Source organism: Sander vitreus, chromosome 9 (genome assembly GCF_031162955.1).
Source record: "Sander vitreus isolate 19-12246 chromosome 9, sanVit1, whole genome shotgun sequence".
NCBI lineage: Eukaryota > Metazoa > Chordata > Actinopteri > Perciformes > Percidae > Sander > Sander vitreus.
In genome coordinates this window covers 26,098,098-26,117,635 of record NC_135863.1, presented here as the reverse complement: position 1 = coordinate 26,117,635, position 19,538 = coordinate 26,098,098, and the positions used below count along the sequence as shown (strand labels likewise).

Sequence of the window (19,538 nt, the reverse complement as noted above, 5' to 3'; positions counted from 1 at the left end):
TATTGTCAAACAAAACGAGGCTAGCTCGCCCCTCCCTCCTTCTTATCCCGTTCTCTCCCCCTCCCTTCCGTGTTCTAACCCCCGAACCCCCACCCCCAAATCCTTCTTGTCAGTTATTAGCTGGAACACTGTTTGTTATATTACGTGATGCAGGTTGGCGCAGTTGATTTTTGTTGCCGTTTGTGGAGCCTGGGCTGTCTACAGTGACCGTGTTTTTTTACAGTGTGTTCAGGGGACAGGCAGCTAGCTGATAGTGAGGAGATGTTTGCTGTATGTGACAAAAACTGTTGACATCGCGTGACATCGCTTAGAGCACCTTTAAAATGCCAACACAAAAAAAGCAGAAGGTGACGGACATGCCGGAAGCACCTGAACAATCCCGGAAATGAAACGTTGTTGATATAGACTACAGAGAAATAAACAATAGCAGGCTTTGGATTTGATTAATAATAATATATTTTGTTAACTGAATATTGTAGTCCTTATTCTTTAACATCTTTTAGGTGCTTCTTCTGCAAAACAGGAGGTCTAGTTGTGCTAAAACAACAACCACATTTTGACAGAAACAAAGTGTGTGAGAGAGGGTAAAAGATGATAGGGTCAGGAGTCAAGCATCTTTGACTGAAAACATATATCCATCCCCATGTCAGGCAAACTACCAAATATGGTCAATCTGCTCCAGCTCACTACCTTCTCTCACTCCCACACAAGTTCAAGTGAGCTAACACAAAGCTAGACTTATGCAGACACACAACACGTTTGTGTACATATTCATACTGGAGACGTGCATATACATCCACACACAAGCCCATAACCAGATTTCATTCACTCCTTGAGGCTAATTTGCCCCCGACCAAGAGCTTTCACACTAGGTCTGGCTACCAGAGACAGTGTGTGTGTAACAGGGGACTGTACGTGTGTGTGTGTGTGTGTGTGTGTGTGTGTGTGTGTGTGTGTGTGTGTGTGTGTGTGTGTGTGTGTGTCAGAAGGCAGCAGCCTCTCGGAGTGCCTGTGCTTTAGCTATGGTATTGTCCCTGAGGATGGGAGTGAAGAGGAATCTTTTCTTTGCTGCTGCTGACTTAATTCCTCATATAAGTGCCTGGAACAAATGGATTAGAGAATAGTCCAATCTGTGGCAGTGGCATACCACCTCAATCCAGCCCCACACCAGACTCATTTTATGGCAATTCATATGAATCACTGCTATGAGAAAGCAGCAGTGCACTATGGTTATGTCAGGTCTTTATAGGGGAAAAAATATCTTCCTGCATATATTGATGGCATACTACTACATATGAATGTTTAAATGTACATGGTTGTTATATTTGCATGGGGATAGGAAACAGCATGTGACCAAATCAGGGATCAGGATAAATCAGGGCTTACCATGTAATACAAGCAGTTCTTAAAGTCGAGATTAAACGGCATTTTGAGAGTCTCTCGCTTCTGTATTGTGACGAGTTTCCGAGTGAAACAGGATCACGAGATATAGATTGGGAGTAATTTTACTTGATTGAAAAGTGCTAGCCTCACTCTGCCCCGCTTAAAATTTAAGATTGATTGATGGGTGGATGTCATGATATTATTGGTTTAAATTGGTTGGTATGAGTATATGTAAGTCTGCATCATATTTTGTTTTACAGGAAGAAAGCTTGATTGGATTTTGATATAAAAATATGAAGACATTGATTTTTTGTAAAAAAAATAAAATAAGAATAAGAATAAACAAAAAAACTTGGTATATATCGTTAACTAGGTGCACGATGTGACGTCATGTGATCTAAAAGTGTTAAAAATGTATTTTAATTTAGACTTTAATCATCTTATATGTTTATGCATGTTTAGGCTTTGTTCCTGCATACATAGTAGATCAATATTTCAGGCATTTATTTCATGCTTTGAACTCATTTTAAAAGTTCAACAGTAAAACTGAAAATGGTGATTTTGAATTGCAGTATAGTAAATGCAAAATCGGGAACACGTAGCCTATATTGCATTCACTTTCAGATAAACTGACCAAAGAGTTGGGAGGATTTCATTTCACAGGTTAACTTGACCATGGTATTTAATTGTGGTGTTCCTGAGTCAAAACATGTCCAGGCCTAAATACAAAAAAGGACATTCAAATATGGCAGCGATTTGGAGCATGAAAACAATGGCTGTATTATATGTATCATTTCAGTGGACTAACTTGGCACAAGTAATGTGGCCAAAACCTGGACCTGATGCAATTAAAAGCCCAAAGCCATCATAAAAACTCTCTATTACTCTCTAATACTGTCTCCCTTCCCTTGCCCTTTCTTTCCTTAAAGCCAGCGCGGCCAATACAACTCCAAATCACAAAGATGCCGATTCACACAACCTCTGTGTTTGAAGAAATATGGTAGGTAATTTGTGGTGGAATTTTTACTTGAAATTACCGACATGGCAGATTGGCATGTGATTAAGACCACAGACGACCATCGCAATTATTACGAATTACTAGAGATGCCCAGTTAATACTAGTCTAGGGCTATAAATTAAGAAACTGACACAAAAGGTTGAAGAGCAGAGAAATTGTGTTATTGTTTAGTTGTAGAGAAGTGAAACATCCCCCCTTCCCACTGCCTTCTGGCTAAACTATCAACGGCTGTGGCATTAAGACATTATGTATCATCAATCAATGCACTGTAGGGAAATAAATGATACGGTAAGCAAATGACTGCTATTGTATGTGTCAGCATTTAACAGCCATTTGCCAGAATGAGAGGATCTGTAACTCTGTCCACCTCTCCACTCTGTCCCTCCTCCTCCTTCCATCCCTCCATCTCCTGTCATCTGTCCCACTGGCAGCCTGTCCTTCTCAAGGTCTGCTCCGTCGTTAATCATCATTCCCTCCTCAAGTTCTCTCTCAAACACACACATACACACCACGTTAATCACTTACTCCTAACACCATGCCCTGAGTAGAATTATTCAAAGCTGTCTGATCTTTTATCATTGCTCTTGTTGTGCTTGGAGCAGATTGTCCTTCAAACATTAAAAGCCCTGTCATTGTCCATCATAAGGTCTTAAAGATAAAAAAGAACAATCATAAAGGGACACCTAATGTATTGGTTTATTTGTGACTCACGTTTTACAATGTGGAGGGGTTTTAACATCTGCCTGGTAGCACAACAAAAAGACCAAACACTAAATGAAAGTTGGTGACAAAGGAAGAGGCAGACTTGTTATCGTCTTCCAAATAAAATGTTAAATGTGTAACAATAGAGATGTTGACTTTGAGTTTCAGTCTCAGGCAGTGCTTACACAGAGGCTTTTTAGTTGTCCAGGTCAGTAAGTTTACATACACACAAACTTGTGTCAATGTTTCTGCATTCTAAAAGGACGAAAGAGCAGAAAAATTCAATGACAAAAGTAAGGGTGTGAATCGTCACTGGCCTCACGGTTCAATTCGATTACGATTATCTTGTCAACATTTCGATACGATTTGATATCACGATGCATCATGATGTGTCACCTCCTCAATACTATTATATATTACTATTTGTATTCTCTGTCACTGCATCGATGCTGAATCATCCACATCCCCATAGTGATGCATTGATGCAATGATTAATTTCAACACCCTTAGACAAAAGTACAGTGTATTGAGCCCAAGACATGATTATCAAGTGTGCTCGTATTAAGGCAAAACAAGTCCTCCAGACCATACAACCACATAGGTTGTTTGTTCCTACCCTTTAAAACAACCCATAAAAGCGCCCCTAGCAGTGGCAGGAAATAAGACCCAAAGGAGCGTTTTCTGTCCTCATACCTAAACGTAACCTGGGGATTCCACCAGGCGCAGATGCACCGGGTTCCGGCTGCGTCATGGTTTTGTTCTGTCCTCCACCACCATGCATCACACCACACTAGGAGCGTTTCAGAAGCAGAGTGTTTTGCTTTGATTTGGTAATTTTTTTCTGGATGTTTTTGCTTCTACCATAAAAGTAAGTAGTGTACATAGTTAAATGGGATCAAAATTAGACCTAGTGCGAAATTTTTGCGGCGCAGAGTGGCTGGGACGTGCTGTGTCTGGTGGAATCACAAGCATTGTAGTTGCGATTGCTTCATAAGTACTACGGACACTAGAGAGCGCTACCTAACATTAAGCTATTGACTGTTCAAATATCAAGATCAAAGTGGGCAGCTCTCAGTTGCTTCGCCATCTTTCCTGCTCCACCCCATTTACCCTTTAGTCTCCATCACATCTGTGATGCAAGTTTAAGGCCAAAAGAAGAAAAACTGAATATTAGTGGAAAAAAAATCAGAAACAGTTTACTGTTTATCTGTTTTATCTGTTCAGAACAATTGAATAATTTGGTTACTTCCTTACTTTGAAGAGTTAATAGAATTTGAACATGTTCGTGACCAATTATCAGTTTAAAAATATTTTGACAGCCAGAGAAAATAATCTTTTGTCAAGAATTAAAGGCATAAAAGAAGACTGGGTGACTTACAGGTACAGAGCAAGACTGGTTTGTGACATCTTTCCAGTATCATGACCATGCATCACTAATAAAGATATTGTCATCCTACCTCCATGGCTGCTGTTGGATTTTTATGGTTCCTTACTGCATCTGTGAGCTGACGTTTATTTATTTATACTTCTAAAAGTTAAGTACATGATTGGATCTTCAGTGCATGTTTAAGACTTTAATCCAATGATGCTGTCTGATTACAGGTATTCCTATTACATTGGATACACATCAAAATGTCAGGATTAATGTGCCTAAGTAAATAAAGAGAGAAATAAAAACAGGGATATTTGAATCATCTGTTATGTTGCAATGTAATGAACCTGGCAATAGTTAGCATTTTGCAGTACAGAGGGTCCTGCAACGATAGTTACGTATTGTAACTCCAGATTCTATGAGTATAGGCATAGCCCTCTAAGAGCTGTTGCTATTGGGTTTATCCCTTGCAAATGCGCAGTCGTGAAGATTTCTTTTGTCCGCAGTTACAGTTATTAACATCAGCATTTTTCTTCAGCCAATGTTAGTGAAGCAGGTGGCCCGGATCTTAGAGGGCTATGCCTATACTCATAGAATCTGAAGTTACAATACGTAACTATCGTTCTATTTCGTAAAGGCTTTGCCCTCTAAGAGCTGTTGCTATTTAGGGTGAAGCTGATGTATTCAATGCCACCTGTGACACCAAAATCCACAAGCAGATAGCATATACTAGCTCCTCTTCCTTCTCACACTGTACAGGTTTTGTTATGTAACAAAATTATATTGTTTGCTTAAAAACCTGATAGGCTATCCTCATGACTGGCCTGCTTAACGTTGTGAGGCCCTGCCGCATGGATTCTGAAGATGCTCCATAATTAAGATTAAGATCATCATTAATTAATGCAAAGCACATTCCTCACGGCACTCTGTTGCCGGAGGATGGAGACATGGCATACCAGATCTAATAGCGCATCACATGCCGTTAAGTGTGGATAAGACCAAGTGAATCATGGGGACACATCGCGCAATGAAAGCGGATGAAAACAGGCACAGAGATGCCCAAGACGCCGTTGCGCATGTCAGCCACTGTCATACCTCTGAGGAGGACCTTGGGTGCTGATAACGCTCTGGTGGAGTGTGCCCCGATGCCACTCCCTTTACACTAAAAGCGTGGGTGGTAACCTCACACAGCCGGTGAGACAAGTTTCGAAAGTGAGTGTTATATAGTGAACAAACTGCTGCTCCGCCTCATGTCTGCCATGCGTAAAACATACTGAAATAATGCACGCACTGGGCAGACTCGGTGAGACGCTTATTCCGCTTCTCCGTTATGAGGCGGAAAGAAGAAAACCTTCAAGGTAAGAAATTCTCGGCCGAAAAAAGTTCGATCTGACTTCGAACTGCCACTGTGCATGTGAGGGATAAACCCATTAGCAATAGCTCTTAGAGGGCGAAGCCTATACAAAATAGAACTATAAGGGCTTTTGTATTGCACCAGAGTTTCGGACATGGAAAGAGTACAACAGAGCACACACAGACTCATACACACGGTTCTGATCAATGACCAGCAGTACAGAAATGACAGCAGTGAATTTCTTTTAGTTTGAATGCATGGTCATGGCAGCATTTCATCATTTCAAGGCAACTTATCAACTCTCATGACTTCAGAAGTCACTACCCTCTAAAATGACAACTTTAAAGGAAATGGCATTTGTGCTTAGCTCTTCCTTAACTCTTCCAATACTCTCTCTTTCATGTCTGACATTCCTTTTGGAAAGCTGAGACAAGACTTCAGCCAGTGATGGGCTTTGATATGCTGATTCATCAGCTTATATGAATATCGCAGGTAAAGACATACTTATTTTTACTCCATGTGACTGAGCCTCCCTCTCTCTCTTTCGCTGTCATTCTTGGTCTCAGTTCATTTTTCAGATGAGACCTCCTCTGAGGTCAGAGTATTGAGACATATGGCAAGGCGAGATTTAAGACTTTTCACCACATGCTAGTTTTCCAGTCAGGGCTACATTGTATTTCAGTATTTTCAGCATACTGCAATGCATGCAGGTACCAGTGAGTTATACTGTATTAAATACTCTTCACAGTACATCAGTGTATCAAAGAATGTATATGAATTAACCCTTTAACGGTACCACCCAGGAAAACCCAATGAGGAAAATAGTATTAGTATTATTGTTATTATGACTATCATTATTATAACAAAAGTGGGCTTTTACTTTTCACAGATGTGTCCTCATTGAAGTGAGTATAAAGTTTTTTCTCTATTTATCCGTCCCCTTCAAGGTTCTGGTTTCATTTATTGCCATTGTACAACACAGGGTTGCACAATAAACAGCAACCGAAGTCCCTTTATGCTGCACGAGTAAAGAAGAAGAACAACAACAAAAACAGTAGTGCTTTCATGTAGTGCATTTTTTAATTCCTTTGTTATGGTCTAATAGTCCACAGTAACACATATACAATAACACTAAGTTATCATATTGACAACAGCTTATAATAAGAAAACGTTGGGCTTTGGTAAACCGGCACAACTGAAAAGACCATTAAAGGATTAAACAAACTGCATCATATCCATAATCCATACGAACAACTACATCTTAATACACAAACAGTGTAACCAGTTATTTTCACTTTCAATCCCTATACGCTGAATAAATATTTGTCATGTCCTATAATGTGTATTTGTGTTCTACTGTGAAATAGTGCCATGCAGTGGTTGTGTTGAACAGGATGTGGCCTATTTTTTGTTTGGAGGAGACTGAGAGAACTAGTATTTCTAGCCAGATCCCATGTGACAGGCTGACATAGAGAACTAGTATTTCTAGCCAGATCCCATGTGACAGGCTGACATGACAGAGAGCACAGCTGTGCTGAGGGGGATGCATTTCCTCTCACGTCTCTTGTCTGTCTGTTTTTTTTTTACCCACTCTACTCCCTGTCTCTCATTCTCACCTACTTTGAGTCTTCTTCAACCTGTCTAAATCATGGGCATCAGATGGTGTAACACACCTTCTGTTGGCCATACAGTATTCTACATAATAGAAATAAGGGTAAAGAGACTTTCTAGTTGTTTAAACATGTATATGTGTTTTCAAACAGCCTACTAGCACTAAATTAGTGCAAAGGAAGTAAACCATGGATGTGCTCCAGCTTCTCCTGCTTTGTGGCATCAGCTCCAGACAGAATTATTATTAGACTATGTTGACTTAAAAAAAAAAAAGTGAAGATGATACGAGGACATGAGGAGAACAAGCAGTAAATAGCAATAATACAATACTAGAATCAGAGGATTGGAAGGTAAATGGTGTCAGACTTAATGGATGCTTCCTTCCTCTGCTTATCCAAAATCATGAATTGATTTGAATTTCGATTTTATGATAACAATTTGGTTCAACTTGAGGTGCACCTGAATGCACTATGAAGTCCTGGACACCAACACAACTTTCTTTGTAAAATGTTCAGGAACGCAGGAGAATTTGCCAGTTTTGTTGTTGGTGTCTTAAAAAGAGCAGCTGCAGGCTTCTAGTAAGCTAACGTCATGCTTAGTCTTTGGCTGCATGCTACACTATGTTGTCTATGTGTGTTGTTTTTTTCTTTGGACACAAAAAAAAAAAAACTGGGCGAATGGCCGATCCTGCTTTGAATTTCAATCAAAATTTAGAATCAAAATCGTGACACCCCTAGTTCAAACGGCTGTCTGTCTTTGTTTTAATACTTCCTATCTGAGTGAACTGTGTGGTCGAAAAAAACACTTGCTAACTTCCGCCCGTGTGCATAAGTGGTGAGCTGGGAGGATTTTGGGGGATTTGTATGTGCTTTTATGTATTAATAGCAGGGACTGTTGGTTTGAATTAAAGTATGGTTTGAATTAAAGTATGCAACACCTCTTTAGGCAAAATGTCTTTAGCATATTTACTAAATAAAGGTATCAGCCATCAAATTGGATATATTGCGCTGCTGAAAGTATGTTAAGTTAGCATGTCTTTCAACCTCTTGGGACTATTTCTTTAATCAACACCATCCAGCCCCTTTTTTCTATTTTTGCTACCTAGATGACAGTCCCTGAGTTGCTGACAGCTGCAGCTGCAGCACCTGTCCATCTGCAGTATTTCCCTTGTGGCATCAACATATCTCTAGCATCAGAGAAAAACCTTGAGGCTCTGATAAAGTATCAGCGTTTCAGCGATAGGGAGAAACTCGCCTTGTGTTTGGACTGTGAAGTTTAGACCTTGTACAATGACCAGAGCAGCTGAGTTTGGGCCCTGGGGGATATTACACTTGCAGCATGCAACAGGCCTTGTCAGTACCCAGGGAGGATAAAACCGATTGTTATGCCCAGTGGGGTTTAATATTAAAGATCTAATGGCAATATGTTGTGCAGAGCTAGTCATGTTAAATTGGCTTCAAAGCCCACAACACTTCCTGGGGCCTGGTCTAACACCCAAATTTTCTCTTTCCGCTGCCTCATTTGAATGACCCTCCCACCTGTTCACCATGCGCTGGTCCCCAAAATACACAGATGGGCAAAGCCAATTTCAAGCTCAGGAAATTACTGTCAGAGTGCTGCTTGCAATGGTCATAGGGCCACCACAGAAATAGAGCCCTCTATGTACATTTTAAACACAAGAAGCGGCTTTCTTCGGATACCATACACAAGGGCTTGTTCATTATTTGCTGCTACCTCACAGTTCATCTCTTGTTCATGGTTCTTAGCTTATGTTCAGTCTCCTCCCCCACACTTCTTCTCTCTCAGCGGAGTCAACGTGTTTACCGATGGTCTCTTAATACACCATCTCCGCCTACGTCAATCTCCTCTCTGCACACACAATCCATCACCTTTGCTTTTACCTGTCAGCACGGACATGCACACAATGCATCCTGAGACTCATTCCTAGGTGTTACATTTCAATCTGCGTGGCCCTTTACAAAACGCAGACACACACACACACACACACACACACACAGTAGCTTACTGGTTAAATGGACCTTGAATTAACAAAACAGTGAATTCAGTGAACAAGCAGGAACATAAGAGAACTCAAACACACACACACACACACAGCCTATTTGACCACTTCCCAATATGCTTAATGAAAGAAGTGATGAGTTATTGACAGCTGCTGGGTATCCGAAGCTGCTGAGGTGTCTATTGCTGCCAATGTGCTGACACACACACACACACACACACACACACACACACACACACACACACACACACACACAGGTGGCCCTGGAATTTAGATCTAATGTCCGATACAGCATTTCAAGCAAAGTGGTTGTGTCTCATTGTGTGTGTGTGTGTGTGTGTGTGTGTGTGTGTGTGTGTGTGTGTGTGTGTGTGTGTGTGTGTGTGTGCGCAATAGGCAATTTGTTATTATTTAACAGGGGAGACGGAGGCGGTTCATTTCACTCACCCGCAACTTTTCAGTTCTATATTTTTTAATCTAGCAAGTTAGTTTATAGGATATTACAGATCCAAGACAAAACTAACAATGGGACGGGACTCTGAGAAAAAGTGGCAAATGCAAATTCATCTGCTACTTCAGCACCACAGACAGCGCCATGGATTTATCAGTACACAGCACAGTAAAGGGCCGTCGGCACCAAGAATGATTACTGTAACGATAACTATTGTATGTAATTCTTACTCAAATGGATGGCAGACAACAACAGTGGCGAATGATATCGTTGGGAACACTTTCAGACCGATTTGATGAACGTTAGAAACACTGCCAATCAAAATCCATCTGAATTTGCAACATCCCACAGCAGAGGACATTGCTAAAAGATTACATTTACAAAGGACTTGATTTTCCTTTTCGCCTTTGTAAAACAGAAAATAAAATAGTGAACAAACAGATACATTTCGTTTTATTAGATAGATGATACTGTCTGTGATTTGTGTTTTTGTTCCGGTGCTCTTCACATATCTGATACCTGCCAGCATGCTCTCATTCCCGTGACTTCTGAAGCTCTGTGCAAGGTGGTACAGAAGTCCAAGGTGACTTTCGGTAGACAATAACCTTTAATTTTTAGGTTCATTAAATGAACCCAAATTCAGGAATATGTGGGATATTACTGCAGACATTCCTATAATCCTACGTCGAAATGTCTGCTGCTCTAATATACTATGTATTATCAGCTGGAGTGTGCAGCCAGCGCTTGGCACTGGTGTTTACATGACATTAGGGGCTTTCCGACCGGAGGGATTTTTGCAGTTCTTAGAACTAAACGTTCCTAGAACACTTTTTTTGTCGTGTTCCGACAGGAAAAATTTGAGGATTTTTAAGTTCCTCTGGCCGCTGTAGCATACTTTTTTAGCTCCTACTTCAGAGCAGGGTCTTTTCCCTTTTCCCTTTTCCTAGGTGTACGTGATTGGTTATAAGTCACGCCCACTGCCAACTCGGAACTTGCAGGCAGAGCAACAACCAACAACGGGACATTTTTAACAATTTTCACCATCTTATTCGTCATTAAATTCAGGTCTGACAACGTTTTAGGCGAGGAATTAACTGTTTAGATTTCGAATATAGGCAGTCTTGCGAAAATTGATGCCGAATTGACAATTTTCAAAGTTTTCGGAGTTCAGAAGCTCCATGAAGTGAGGCGACAGCCAGCAAGCGCCTGCCCCGGCTTCTAGCTCGTTGCTCGGCCAGTCATGCTCAGACACCTCACTGTGAGCTGGAGGTCTCTCAGACTGCTCTCGTAAATAAGAGGCTTTTATTTCGCCGTTGACGGTTCGTTTGTTTAAATATCACAACACATGTCCATCATAAGAGTAACGGGAACCTGTGGTTAACTGTCGGAGTTAAACTCCACATGCGTGTCCTGCGGCTCGCCGGCCGTCACACACACACACACACACACACACACACACACACACACGTCCACAGCGCAGCAGGCAGAGGTGGGGTCTGTTCCGAGTATAATAAAGCCCCGTCTGTGTTGAGTAAAACATGAACACGTGAATTACTACGAGAATGGACGTGCATTTAATATAGGAAAAGTGCACAAGTATTAGCATCATTTGTTGTTGGCGCTAAGGTCTAGTGTCGATGCTATAAAGACCGTTGCCGTGCTTGCATCACTCCCTTACCCCTCCTACCAGTCCCTATGGCCACTTGGCCAGTGGGAATGCAAACAAAAAAAAAGATTTTGGGGGAGAGTAGTTCTTAGAACTGCTTAGAAGTGTACTTTTCCTCTAAAAAGTACTATCCGGTCGGAAAGCACCTATTGTCATTAATTGGGGGTGGCAGTAGGTCAGTATGTAGGGACTTGGCTTGGGAACTGGAGGGTCGCCGGTTCAAGTTCCTGTGTGGACCAAGTACGGAGTGTGGACTGATAGCTAGAGGGGTGCCAGTTAACCCTCTGATGTCTAAGCGCATTTTTACATTACTTTTTAAATTCACCTTTTAAGGGTATTTGTATATAACCTGATCCCCATGTGTTTTATATCAACATGTTCAAAATAATCTCAGCTTTCTGTCAAGCAATATGTAATGAGATAATTTGGCCCTAAAGCTGAAAAGTTGATGTTCACTTTTTGAAATTTCTCAAATCTCTTGTGAAAACAAACCTACGCTCAATTATTGTAGTGCTTGAAATTAATTTTCAAAAGTCTTTTGTTCACAAAAGTAGCGTAATATATGAATATAATAGTAAATAAATGTCTAAAATGAAATTTTGTAATATCACTTTTTGAATAAGAGTGTTGTCAAACATTGCTTGTCCTCAGAGGGTTAACCTCCTGGGAAACTTTTCTGTTTAAGTAGAAGCAGATTCCGCCGCCTTTCGTTTTCCCCGAAAGCTCCGTGTTACGGTCCGCCCGGATGAGGTGGAAACCAGGCAGCTGAAGTGCGCTGTCCAGGTTGCGTTCACAGAGCCAGGTTTCAGTGAAACACAGGGCGGCGGATCCGTAAAAGTCAGAGTTGGTTTGGTTGAGAAGCAGCAGGTCATCCTGTAGAGGTTTGCCTGATGTTTAAGAGTTCCTCTCTGGTAAAAATTACTGGTGAAAGACCACAGAAAACGTAATAAACGCACAAACACAAACCAAGTACTAGAGAGTGAAGTACCGAGGCTACCATCCGCGGCGCCATCTTGACTTATTTTATTTTATGCTTTGAGTGGCAGTAGATTTAAGGGTCCAATTAGAGCCACTGACTTAATGCACCGGTGAGGCTAATTACTGGATTTACAATAATGAGCATGTACACAATTGCAAACCCACACACACACACAAATCTGACTGGTGCTGCTGTCTGAGAGAACGGCCCATGAAGGATTTATGGTTTAGTTTGTGATGACTCCACGCACACCCAACCACATAAAATTAACAAACATATCCACCCCAGTGATCCTCTACCCTCTTCCCTCTCTTCCTTCCACGTTCACCTCCTCCTCCTCCTCCCTGTCCCCCTCCCCTCGTTTGGTGTGAAATTAAACATTAAAGCCCAGCAGCACATGAGTCAAGTTGCTTAATGATGTCGACTTCCTAATAATTTTATCTTGAGAAAGATAAAGACAAAGAGGCAGGTCGAGAGAGGAAGTAAAGTCGGAGTGTTTTATAATACACAGAGGCTGGGCAAAATTGTTGAAACCCTGAACAATAGAGGATCCACAGTGACTAAACTTGACTAACGTCTGGAGGATCTAGTGGTGGTCATCTTAGGGCAATGCTTCACATGCTTCTGTTCAGTTCTGTATAAATCCAACATTCGCAACCCTGGTCTCAGCCATAACCTTAACCATGTATAACATATGGAATGTTAAATAAGATTGCATCCTTTTAGACAAAATTGATGCAACAGATATTGAGACTTTGAGTCAAGCTCCAACAACCCTGGATCCTACCCCAGTTTGTAATGTAGATATGCTGTAAAGAGTCTACAGCCATGCTAGCAGCTCTGTGACTCATTGACTTGAATGGCAGCGATTGCTCACGGGGGTTGCAGACGTGCCCGGTGGAAAATAGGGGTGAGACAGTACTTACCTGGTTTCTCGACCACAAGCATTCCCAACGCATTTTCACTTGCACATCTTATGCAACACATACATTTATACCAACGCATTCTCATCAATGGGTTTGTATAATATTGTACGAAAAGTTAAGCACAACAATTTGTATGATATCTTACGACAAAAGGTGACTATGATATATAAAAGCATTTTTTTAGATTATGTTTTGGGGCTTTTCCCTTTATTAGATAGTGACAGTGGATAGACAGGAAAGTGGGGGGAGAAAGCAAGGGGATGAGATGCAGCAAAGGACTGCAGGTCGGATTCGAACCTGGGCTGCTGCAAAGGACTCGGCCTACATGGGGCGCACACTCTACTGGGTGAGCTAGAGGTCATGACATTGACATTTTGCATGCTATGTTGACCTATTTTAAGCTTTACCTGTGTCATTTTAGCGGTCGGTATCGGTCACCATGAGGGGCTTGTCGTGACGGTCTTCAGGGTAGTGACGGCGGCCATCACAGTTAAGTTTAGCTGACAAAAAGTCACTGTGAGACTGGTACTGGTCACCGCGAGGTGACAGTCGTGACAGGAGCCGTGACCGTTATGTTTAGCTGACAAAAGTTACTGTGAAAGGTGACATGACAGTTAAGTTTAGGCACTAAAACGAGTTGTTAAGGTCAGAAAAAAGATCGTGATTAGGGTTAGGGAGACCCGAGACACGAACTCCGCTCCCCAGTTAAAAGTCTTGTGTTTTGGGACACACCCACCACCCAAACGTCCGCCATACACTGATTATTGCGGTCTTAAACTTGGTGCTCCAGTTATAATTACTACGGACATTAGAGTGCGCTGCCTTACAACAAACATCAATGCGGGCTGATAATAATAAATATGTGGAATACATATGAATTACAGTATATTACTTTTTGTAGCTTTTATGTACGAATAATTCATGAGAACAGCCTGTCTATACAGCTGTCTGCACTGGCTCGGTCAGGCTCACGTCTCAGGCCTGTCTCAGGCGTGAAAGCGTCCTGAAGTCTATTTTTTTTTCAGAATATGCACCTAAATGTAAGGTTAATGCCCAATATAAAGCCCTGACTACATATATGTATCTACATTTTGCAACCTAGGCGAAGCAGAGACTGCCATGCTTCTGTACAGAGCCAGAGAGCAGCACATTCAGCGTTATTATATATTTTTACTGCCCATCATAAAGGGCCAGTGGGCATGGTTTTTTGATTTATACAATCGTGATCTCAGTGAGTCTATTTTCTATTTACAAAGTAGCCTCATGTTGCGCAGTGATGCAATATGAGTGCAATAGGCTACACTGAACCAATCACTGTTTGGAATTCAATCACAGAAACTTCAGCATTATGAACAGCCCTTCACTACATTCCCTATATACCTGTCACAATACAAGACTAATGTTAAGGTTATTTTAATTTTAAACCCATACATGGGCTGGTCCCCCTCTACATTTCATAACATTTCCCTGTGTACATTACCCTTCTCCAACTCTCTGCCTCTTCGATCAGAACAATTGTTTTTTTCTGTTTCACAATTGAGGCTAGTGGGTAAAAGAGATCGGGTGTTTGCAGCTGTGGTATCCTTTCGCCGAGACTCCTGGAGTTCCGGTGCCATTCAACCGGGTGACTCTTTTTCTGCCGATCTGACAGCCACATTCTGCTTCATGGTGAATCATGCAGGTTTAAGGAGCTGATGGGATAACATTTCACTGGATTTGTACCTTGTTTGGTTTCATGTGATAAATAAAATTGATTAATTGATTGATTATCTGATTGAATAATTTCTCCCACTCAATTGTCATTTATTGTTGTTTTTGTTATCTTTCTTGCTATTGTTGTACCGTTTACGTTAACCTATGCGGCACTTTGGTCCACTCTGGTTGTTTTTAAACGTGCTATAAATAATCTTGATTTCATTTGATATGATACTGTGTAATAAGTCTGCTATCATCCATTTGCTTGCTACAGCCACAGCAGCATGTTTATTCCATCACTGTTGTATGAAATTGTTATTGAGAAAGAGTTTCTAGCTTCTAAAAGATTATAATAGTCACATTCTAAGTTTTTAGGAATCTGCACCCCCTAAGTCGTTTTCAAAAAGCTCTGAGACAAGGGGGCAAAACAGAGGAAAATATCTGTTTTCAAAAATATCTGTATACAGATAAGAGTTAAAACAAGATTAGAACACTTTCAGGCAGCTGAAGCTCAGCATCAGTCTACTGAATTGACCTCCACCCACACTATAGTGATCTTTGTCAGCAGTCTGTCTACATACTGTATGTTGCTGGATCTAAATGACAAGTGCAGTGCCTATTGTGCCCGTTTGGAACGGGCCGATTGCTTGGCCTCTGGTATTTCTCCATTGTACCCTGAAATAACTTGCAGAAATACACCCAAAGCACCTAACACGCAACCCAACTGTATACTACTGAATTACTGTGTACTTCTACTTCAGAGGAAAACAATGTACAACTACATTTACCTGACAGAGAAATGTTACTGTTAACGTTGCAAATTCAGATTTTACTCACAAAATATGATGCATTATTAAACATAAAACAATCTAACATTACATTATAGACTTCAAAGCTACAACATACATATTAACTTAACATATTAAGTCAATTTTAGTACATTGTGCTCATAATGCCTCTCTTTCACTCTTCACTTGAAGTACAGAACATTTAAATGCAGGACTTGTACTGTGCCATTTTAACAGTTTTAGTCTGCTATTAATAGTTAATGGTTTAACTTCAGAAAAAAGTACTTCTGTTTTGAATACTACTGTTTTGAGTACTTCTACCACTGCTTATACCAACATCAACAACTCAAAACACTCCAGTTTTAGTCATTCATTTTGGTGAAAATGTTTTCCTCTCTGAATTTTGTCTGCTATTTTTCATCAGATTATATTAAACATTTCAGTTAGTTTTATCTAGTCTTGCCAAAACCAATACTTTTGTCATTTTAGTCATTGAAAAAATAGTAGTTGAAAAACTATTTTTCTTTTGCTCACAGAGACTTTGTGTGTACTGAACTGAATGACATACAGTGCAAATGACCATTACGAGACTATTACTTTATCGGGTGGCGGCCTGAAAATATGTTTTCTTAAAATAGATTTACTTTTACTTTTGTGTGTGTTTAATATGGTGCTGAAACAGTCTCATAAATATTTGCAACTTGTGAAATACAATGCACAAATGAATGCAGAGTGATTCGTAGCCGTAAATCTGTGTTGTATCTGTGCTTCTAATTTGTGACTCGTGAAACACAATTCACAAATGAATGCAGAGCGATTTGTATCTGCAAATGTGTATCTGTCCGTACGTCTAATTTGTAACTCGTATTTCATCATTTATAAATTAACTTAGTATTTTTCAATGTAAATATAAATATAATATTTGTAAATCTCCTTCTATTTGTGTAGCTACTTTTGAGACTGTTTTTCCGCGCCGTTGTTGTCACAAACAATCTGTGTCTCAAGTGACGATCCCAGCGCTCTCCAGTAGACGGCGGTAATGCAACACTTTATAGCCTCGTCAAATTTTTCAGAGACGGTTGGCAGAATCTACTTGACCTTCCTCCGGGTTAGTTGATATTATTAGGACGTCAAATAAATTACATTTATGTTTTCAGCATCATTGTTGCAGTGCATTTACAATTTGCTTTATGTTGTTATAGCCGCATCGACAGTTTGCTAAATTTTTTGCTAATTTAGCTTCTGAGCCTTACTACTAAACTTAAAAATGACCAAACCCTGCATAGAAATAAAGCACTTTATTCATAGTCAATGAAATGGAAATATAAAGTGTGTATACATAATGCACAGAGTACCAGATGACAAGCTCATGTCCTCCACCAGTCTAAAGGGTTTGTTTTCTACTGAAGATGTGTCAGCTGGTAATATAGGCTCTCAGGTCACAGAAGTCATCCTGTGGATACTGAATCTTTTCTGATGCTGCTGTGTTTTCTTCAGACCATCGCTTGGTAGAAGTATGACACCTGTCCCACAATACCTTCATACTGTAAACCTCGTCAAACAGGTGTTCAGGACTGCATCTGATCAGTCAGATCTGTAAAACATGGCAGATTCAGTGATTAAACTCTCAGTTTTTTATCAGGGTGTACAACTGCACATACATTTTGTCTTAATAATGTAATAAATCCATTTTTATTCTGATATCTTAAGATGAGAGATACTCCTTTGAAAATGGCTTAACTTTGGAACCTTATTTTATATATCCCTGTTATGGACAAGCATGACATGGTTGGTATCAATGGATTCCTTAGATTGTCTAGTTTCATATGGTACCAAATATATTCACTAGCTCGCCAACGGGTTTAAACAGCGCTTAATAACATTTAACAATAGCAAAGCCCATGTTACAGGGCTGACTTTAACAAGCTAAGTTAGCTGTTCAAGCTGTACAAGAATGTGAACGTTAGCATTCTCTAAAAAGTAGCAAACTGTCACTGCCGCCATAACACAAAGCAAATTGTAAATGCACTGCAACAATGATGCTGAAAACATAAATGTAATTTATTTGACGACAAAGTCCTAATAATATCAATTTACCCAGAGGAATGTGAAACGTTTGACAAGGCTTCTTCATAGTCTTCATGTAGTTTAACAGAAGATGGCATCCATAGGTGTTGCATGCCGCTATCTACTGGAGAGCGCTGGGATCGTCACTTGAGACACAAATTGTTTATCACAACCGCATGGAAAAAAAGTCTCAAAAGTACCCAAACAAATAGGAGATTTACAAATATATTTACATTGAAAAATACTAAGTTCATTTACAAATGATGAAATACGAGTTACAAATTAGACGCACGGACACAGATACGCATTTGCGGATACGAATCGCCCGGCATTCATTTGTGATTGTGTTTGCGGATACAAATCGCTCTGCATTCATTTCTGCATTGTGTTTCACAAGTCACAAATTAGAGGCACAGATACAACACAGATTTTACGGATATGAATCACTCTTCATTCATTTGTGCATTGTGTTTTACAAGTTGCAAATACTTGTAAAACACACTACTAGACTGTTTTAGCACCATAGTTTAAGCTGTTATATAGACTATCTGGCTGTGTATAGTATTTGGTGGCTATGTGTGTCCTGGCTGCTATAGAGATTAATGCAGCGCTATAGAGATGGAGAGGGGTGATGTGTTAAATCAGCCAAACAAAAAGATAGAGACGTTCTTGAGCGCTTTTATTACCCGTAAAGTGTCTAGCGGTGTTGATGTTAAAGCATGGATTTATTAGCAGAGGTAATGTTATTAGTGTTACAGTTAAGTATAAGTTAGTATGACAAACATACACAATTTGAGTTGCCACGGTGCTCCTGTAGGATATACACTCGTGCTCATTGCCTCCAGGGAAATGAAGAGTTTGGTTGTAACGTTATGGAAATGAAGAAGAGTTTGATTCTAGCATCTGTATATCCAGTATCCGCAATCAGAAAAATACATGGTGAAATACACAGCGGAGGTATTAATTTCTGTATCTGTAGCCTGCTGCAGACGGCTTGCAGCTGACTTCAGTGGCCGTACAACAGCGTGCTGGGTGTGACGTCTTGCGGGTCACCACATTTAAAGACAGACAGCCGGATGGACTCCCTCACAGAGATTTCTGCCTTTATAGTATAATTTTACTTTAGGTAGTTGTAGCATGGCCCTGCAATACAGCCAGGGATTAATATTTCCTTTTGGTAATGAACCAAATAATATTCAAATGTGTACTGTTACCAGAGCCAGCCTGACGCAAAAGCAAACCAAGTGTATTCTTAGGGTCCTGTGGCTACAGAGGGCTCCCAAGAGTGCTTAAAATGTCCCACAAGCAGAAACAGAGAAGGTCGGCTACTGCGCAAATTGAGCAAGCCCACGCAAATTCGCATCCCCCTTGTGTGTCAATGTTTACAACTTAGATGAGAGTGAAGCGGAACTATCAAAAAAAAAACAGAGTGAAATGCAGGAACAGCAATCCGGTAAACTTGTCAACAAATAACAGTAAGGTTGCACTAGTTTGCAGTGCATCTCT

The 19,538-nt window shown here is 40.5% G+C and overlaps 1 protein-coding gene across 7 annotated transcripts in view; it reads right to left on the bottom strand.

The window, feature by feature from the left end:
• The window catches only part of nlgn1 (neuroligin 1), a 361,678-nt gene that overhangs the window by 314,811 nt on the left and 27,329 nt on the right, over positions 1-19,538 (bottom strand). The window contains exon 3 of one of the 7 annotated variants that reach the window (XM_078259488.1): positions 7,450-7,459. The exons of 4 other annotated variants lie outside the window; for them this stretch is intronic. In XM_078259488.1, coding sequence (XP_078115614.1) covers positions 7,450-7,459 — 10 coding nt within the window. Of the gene's footprint in view, positions 1-7,449; positions 7,460-7,690; positions 7,699-8,519; positions 8,542-19,538 lie in introns of all 7 variants that reach the window. 2 more of the 7 variants (XM_078259487.1, XM_078259489.1) reach the window with 2 other exon arrangements.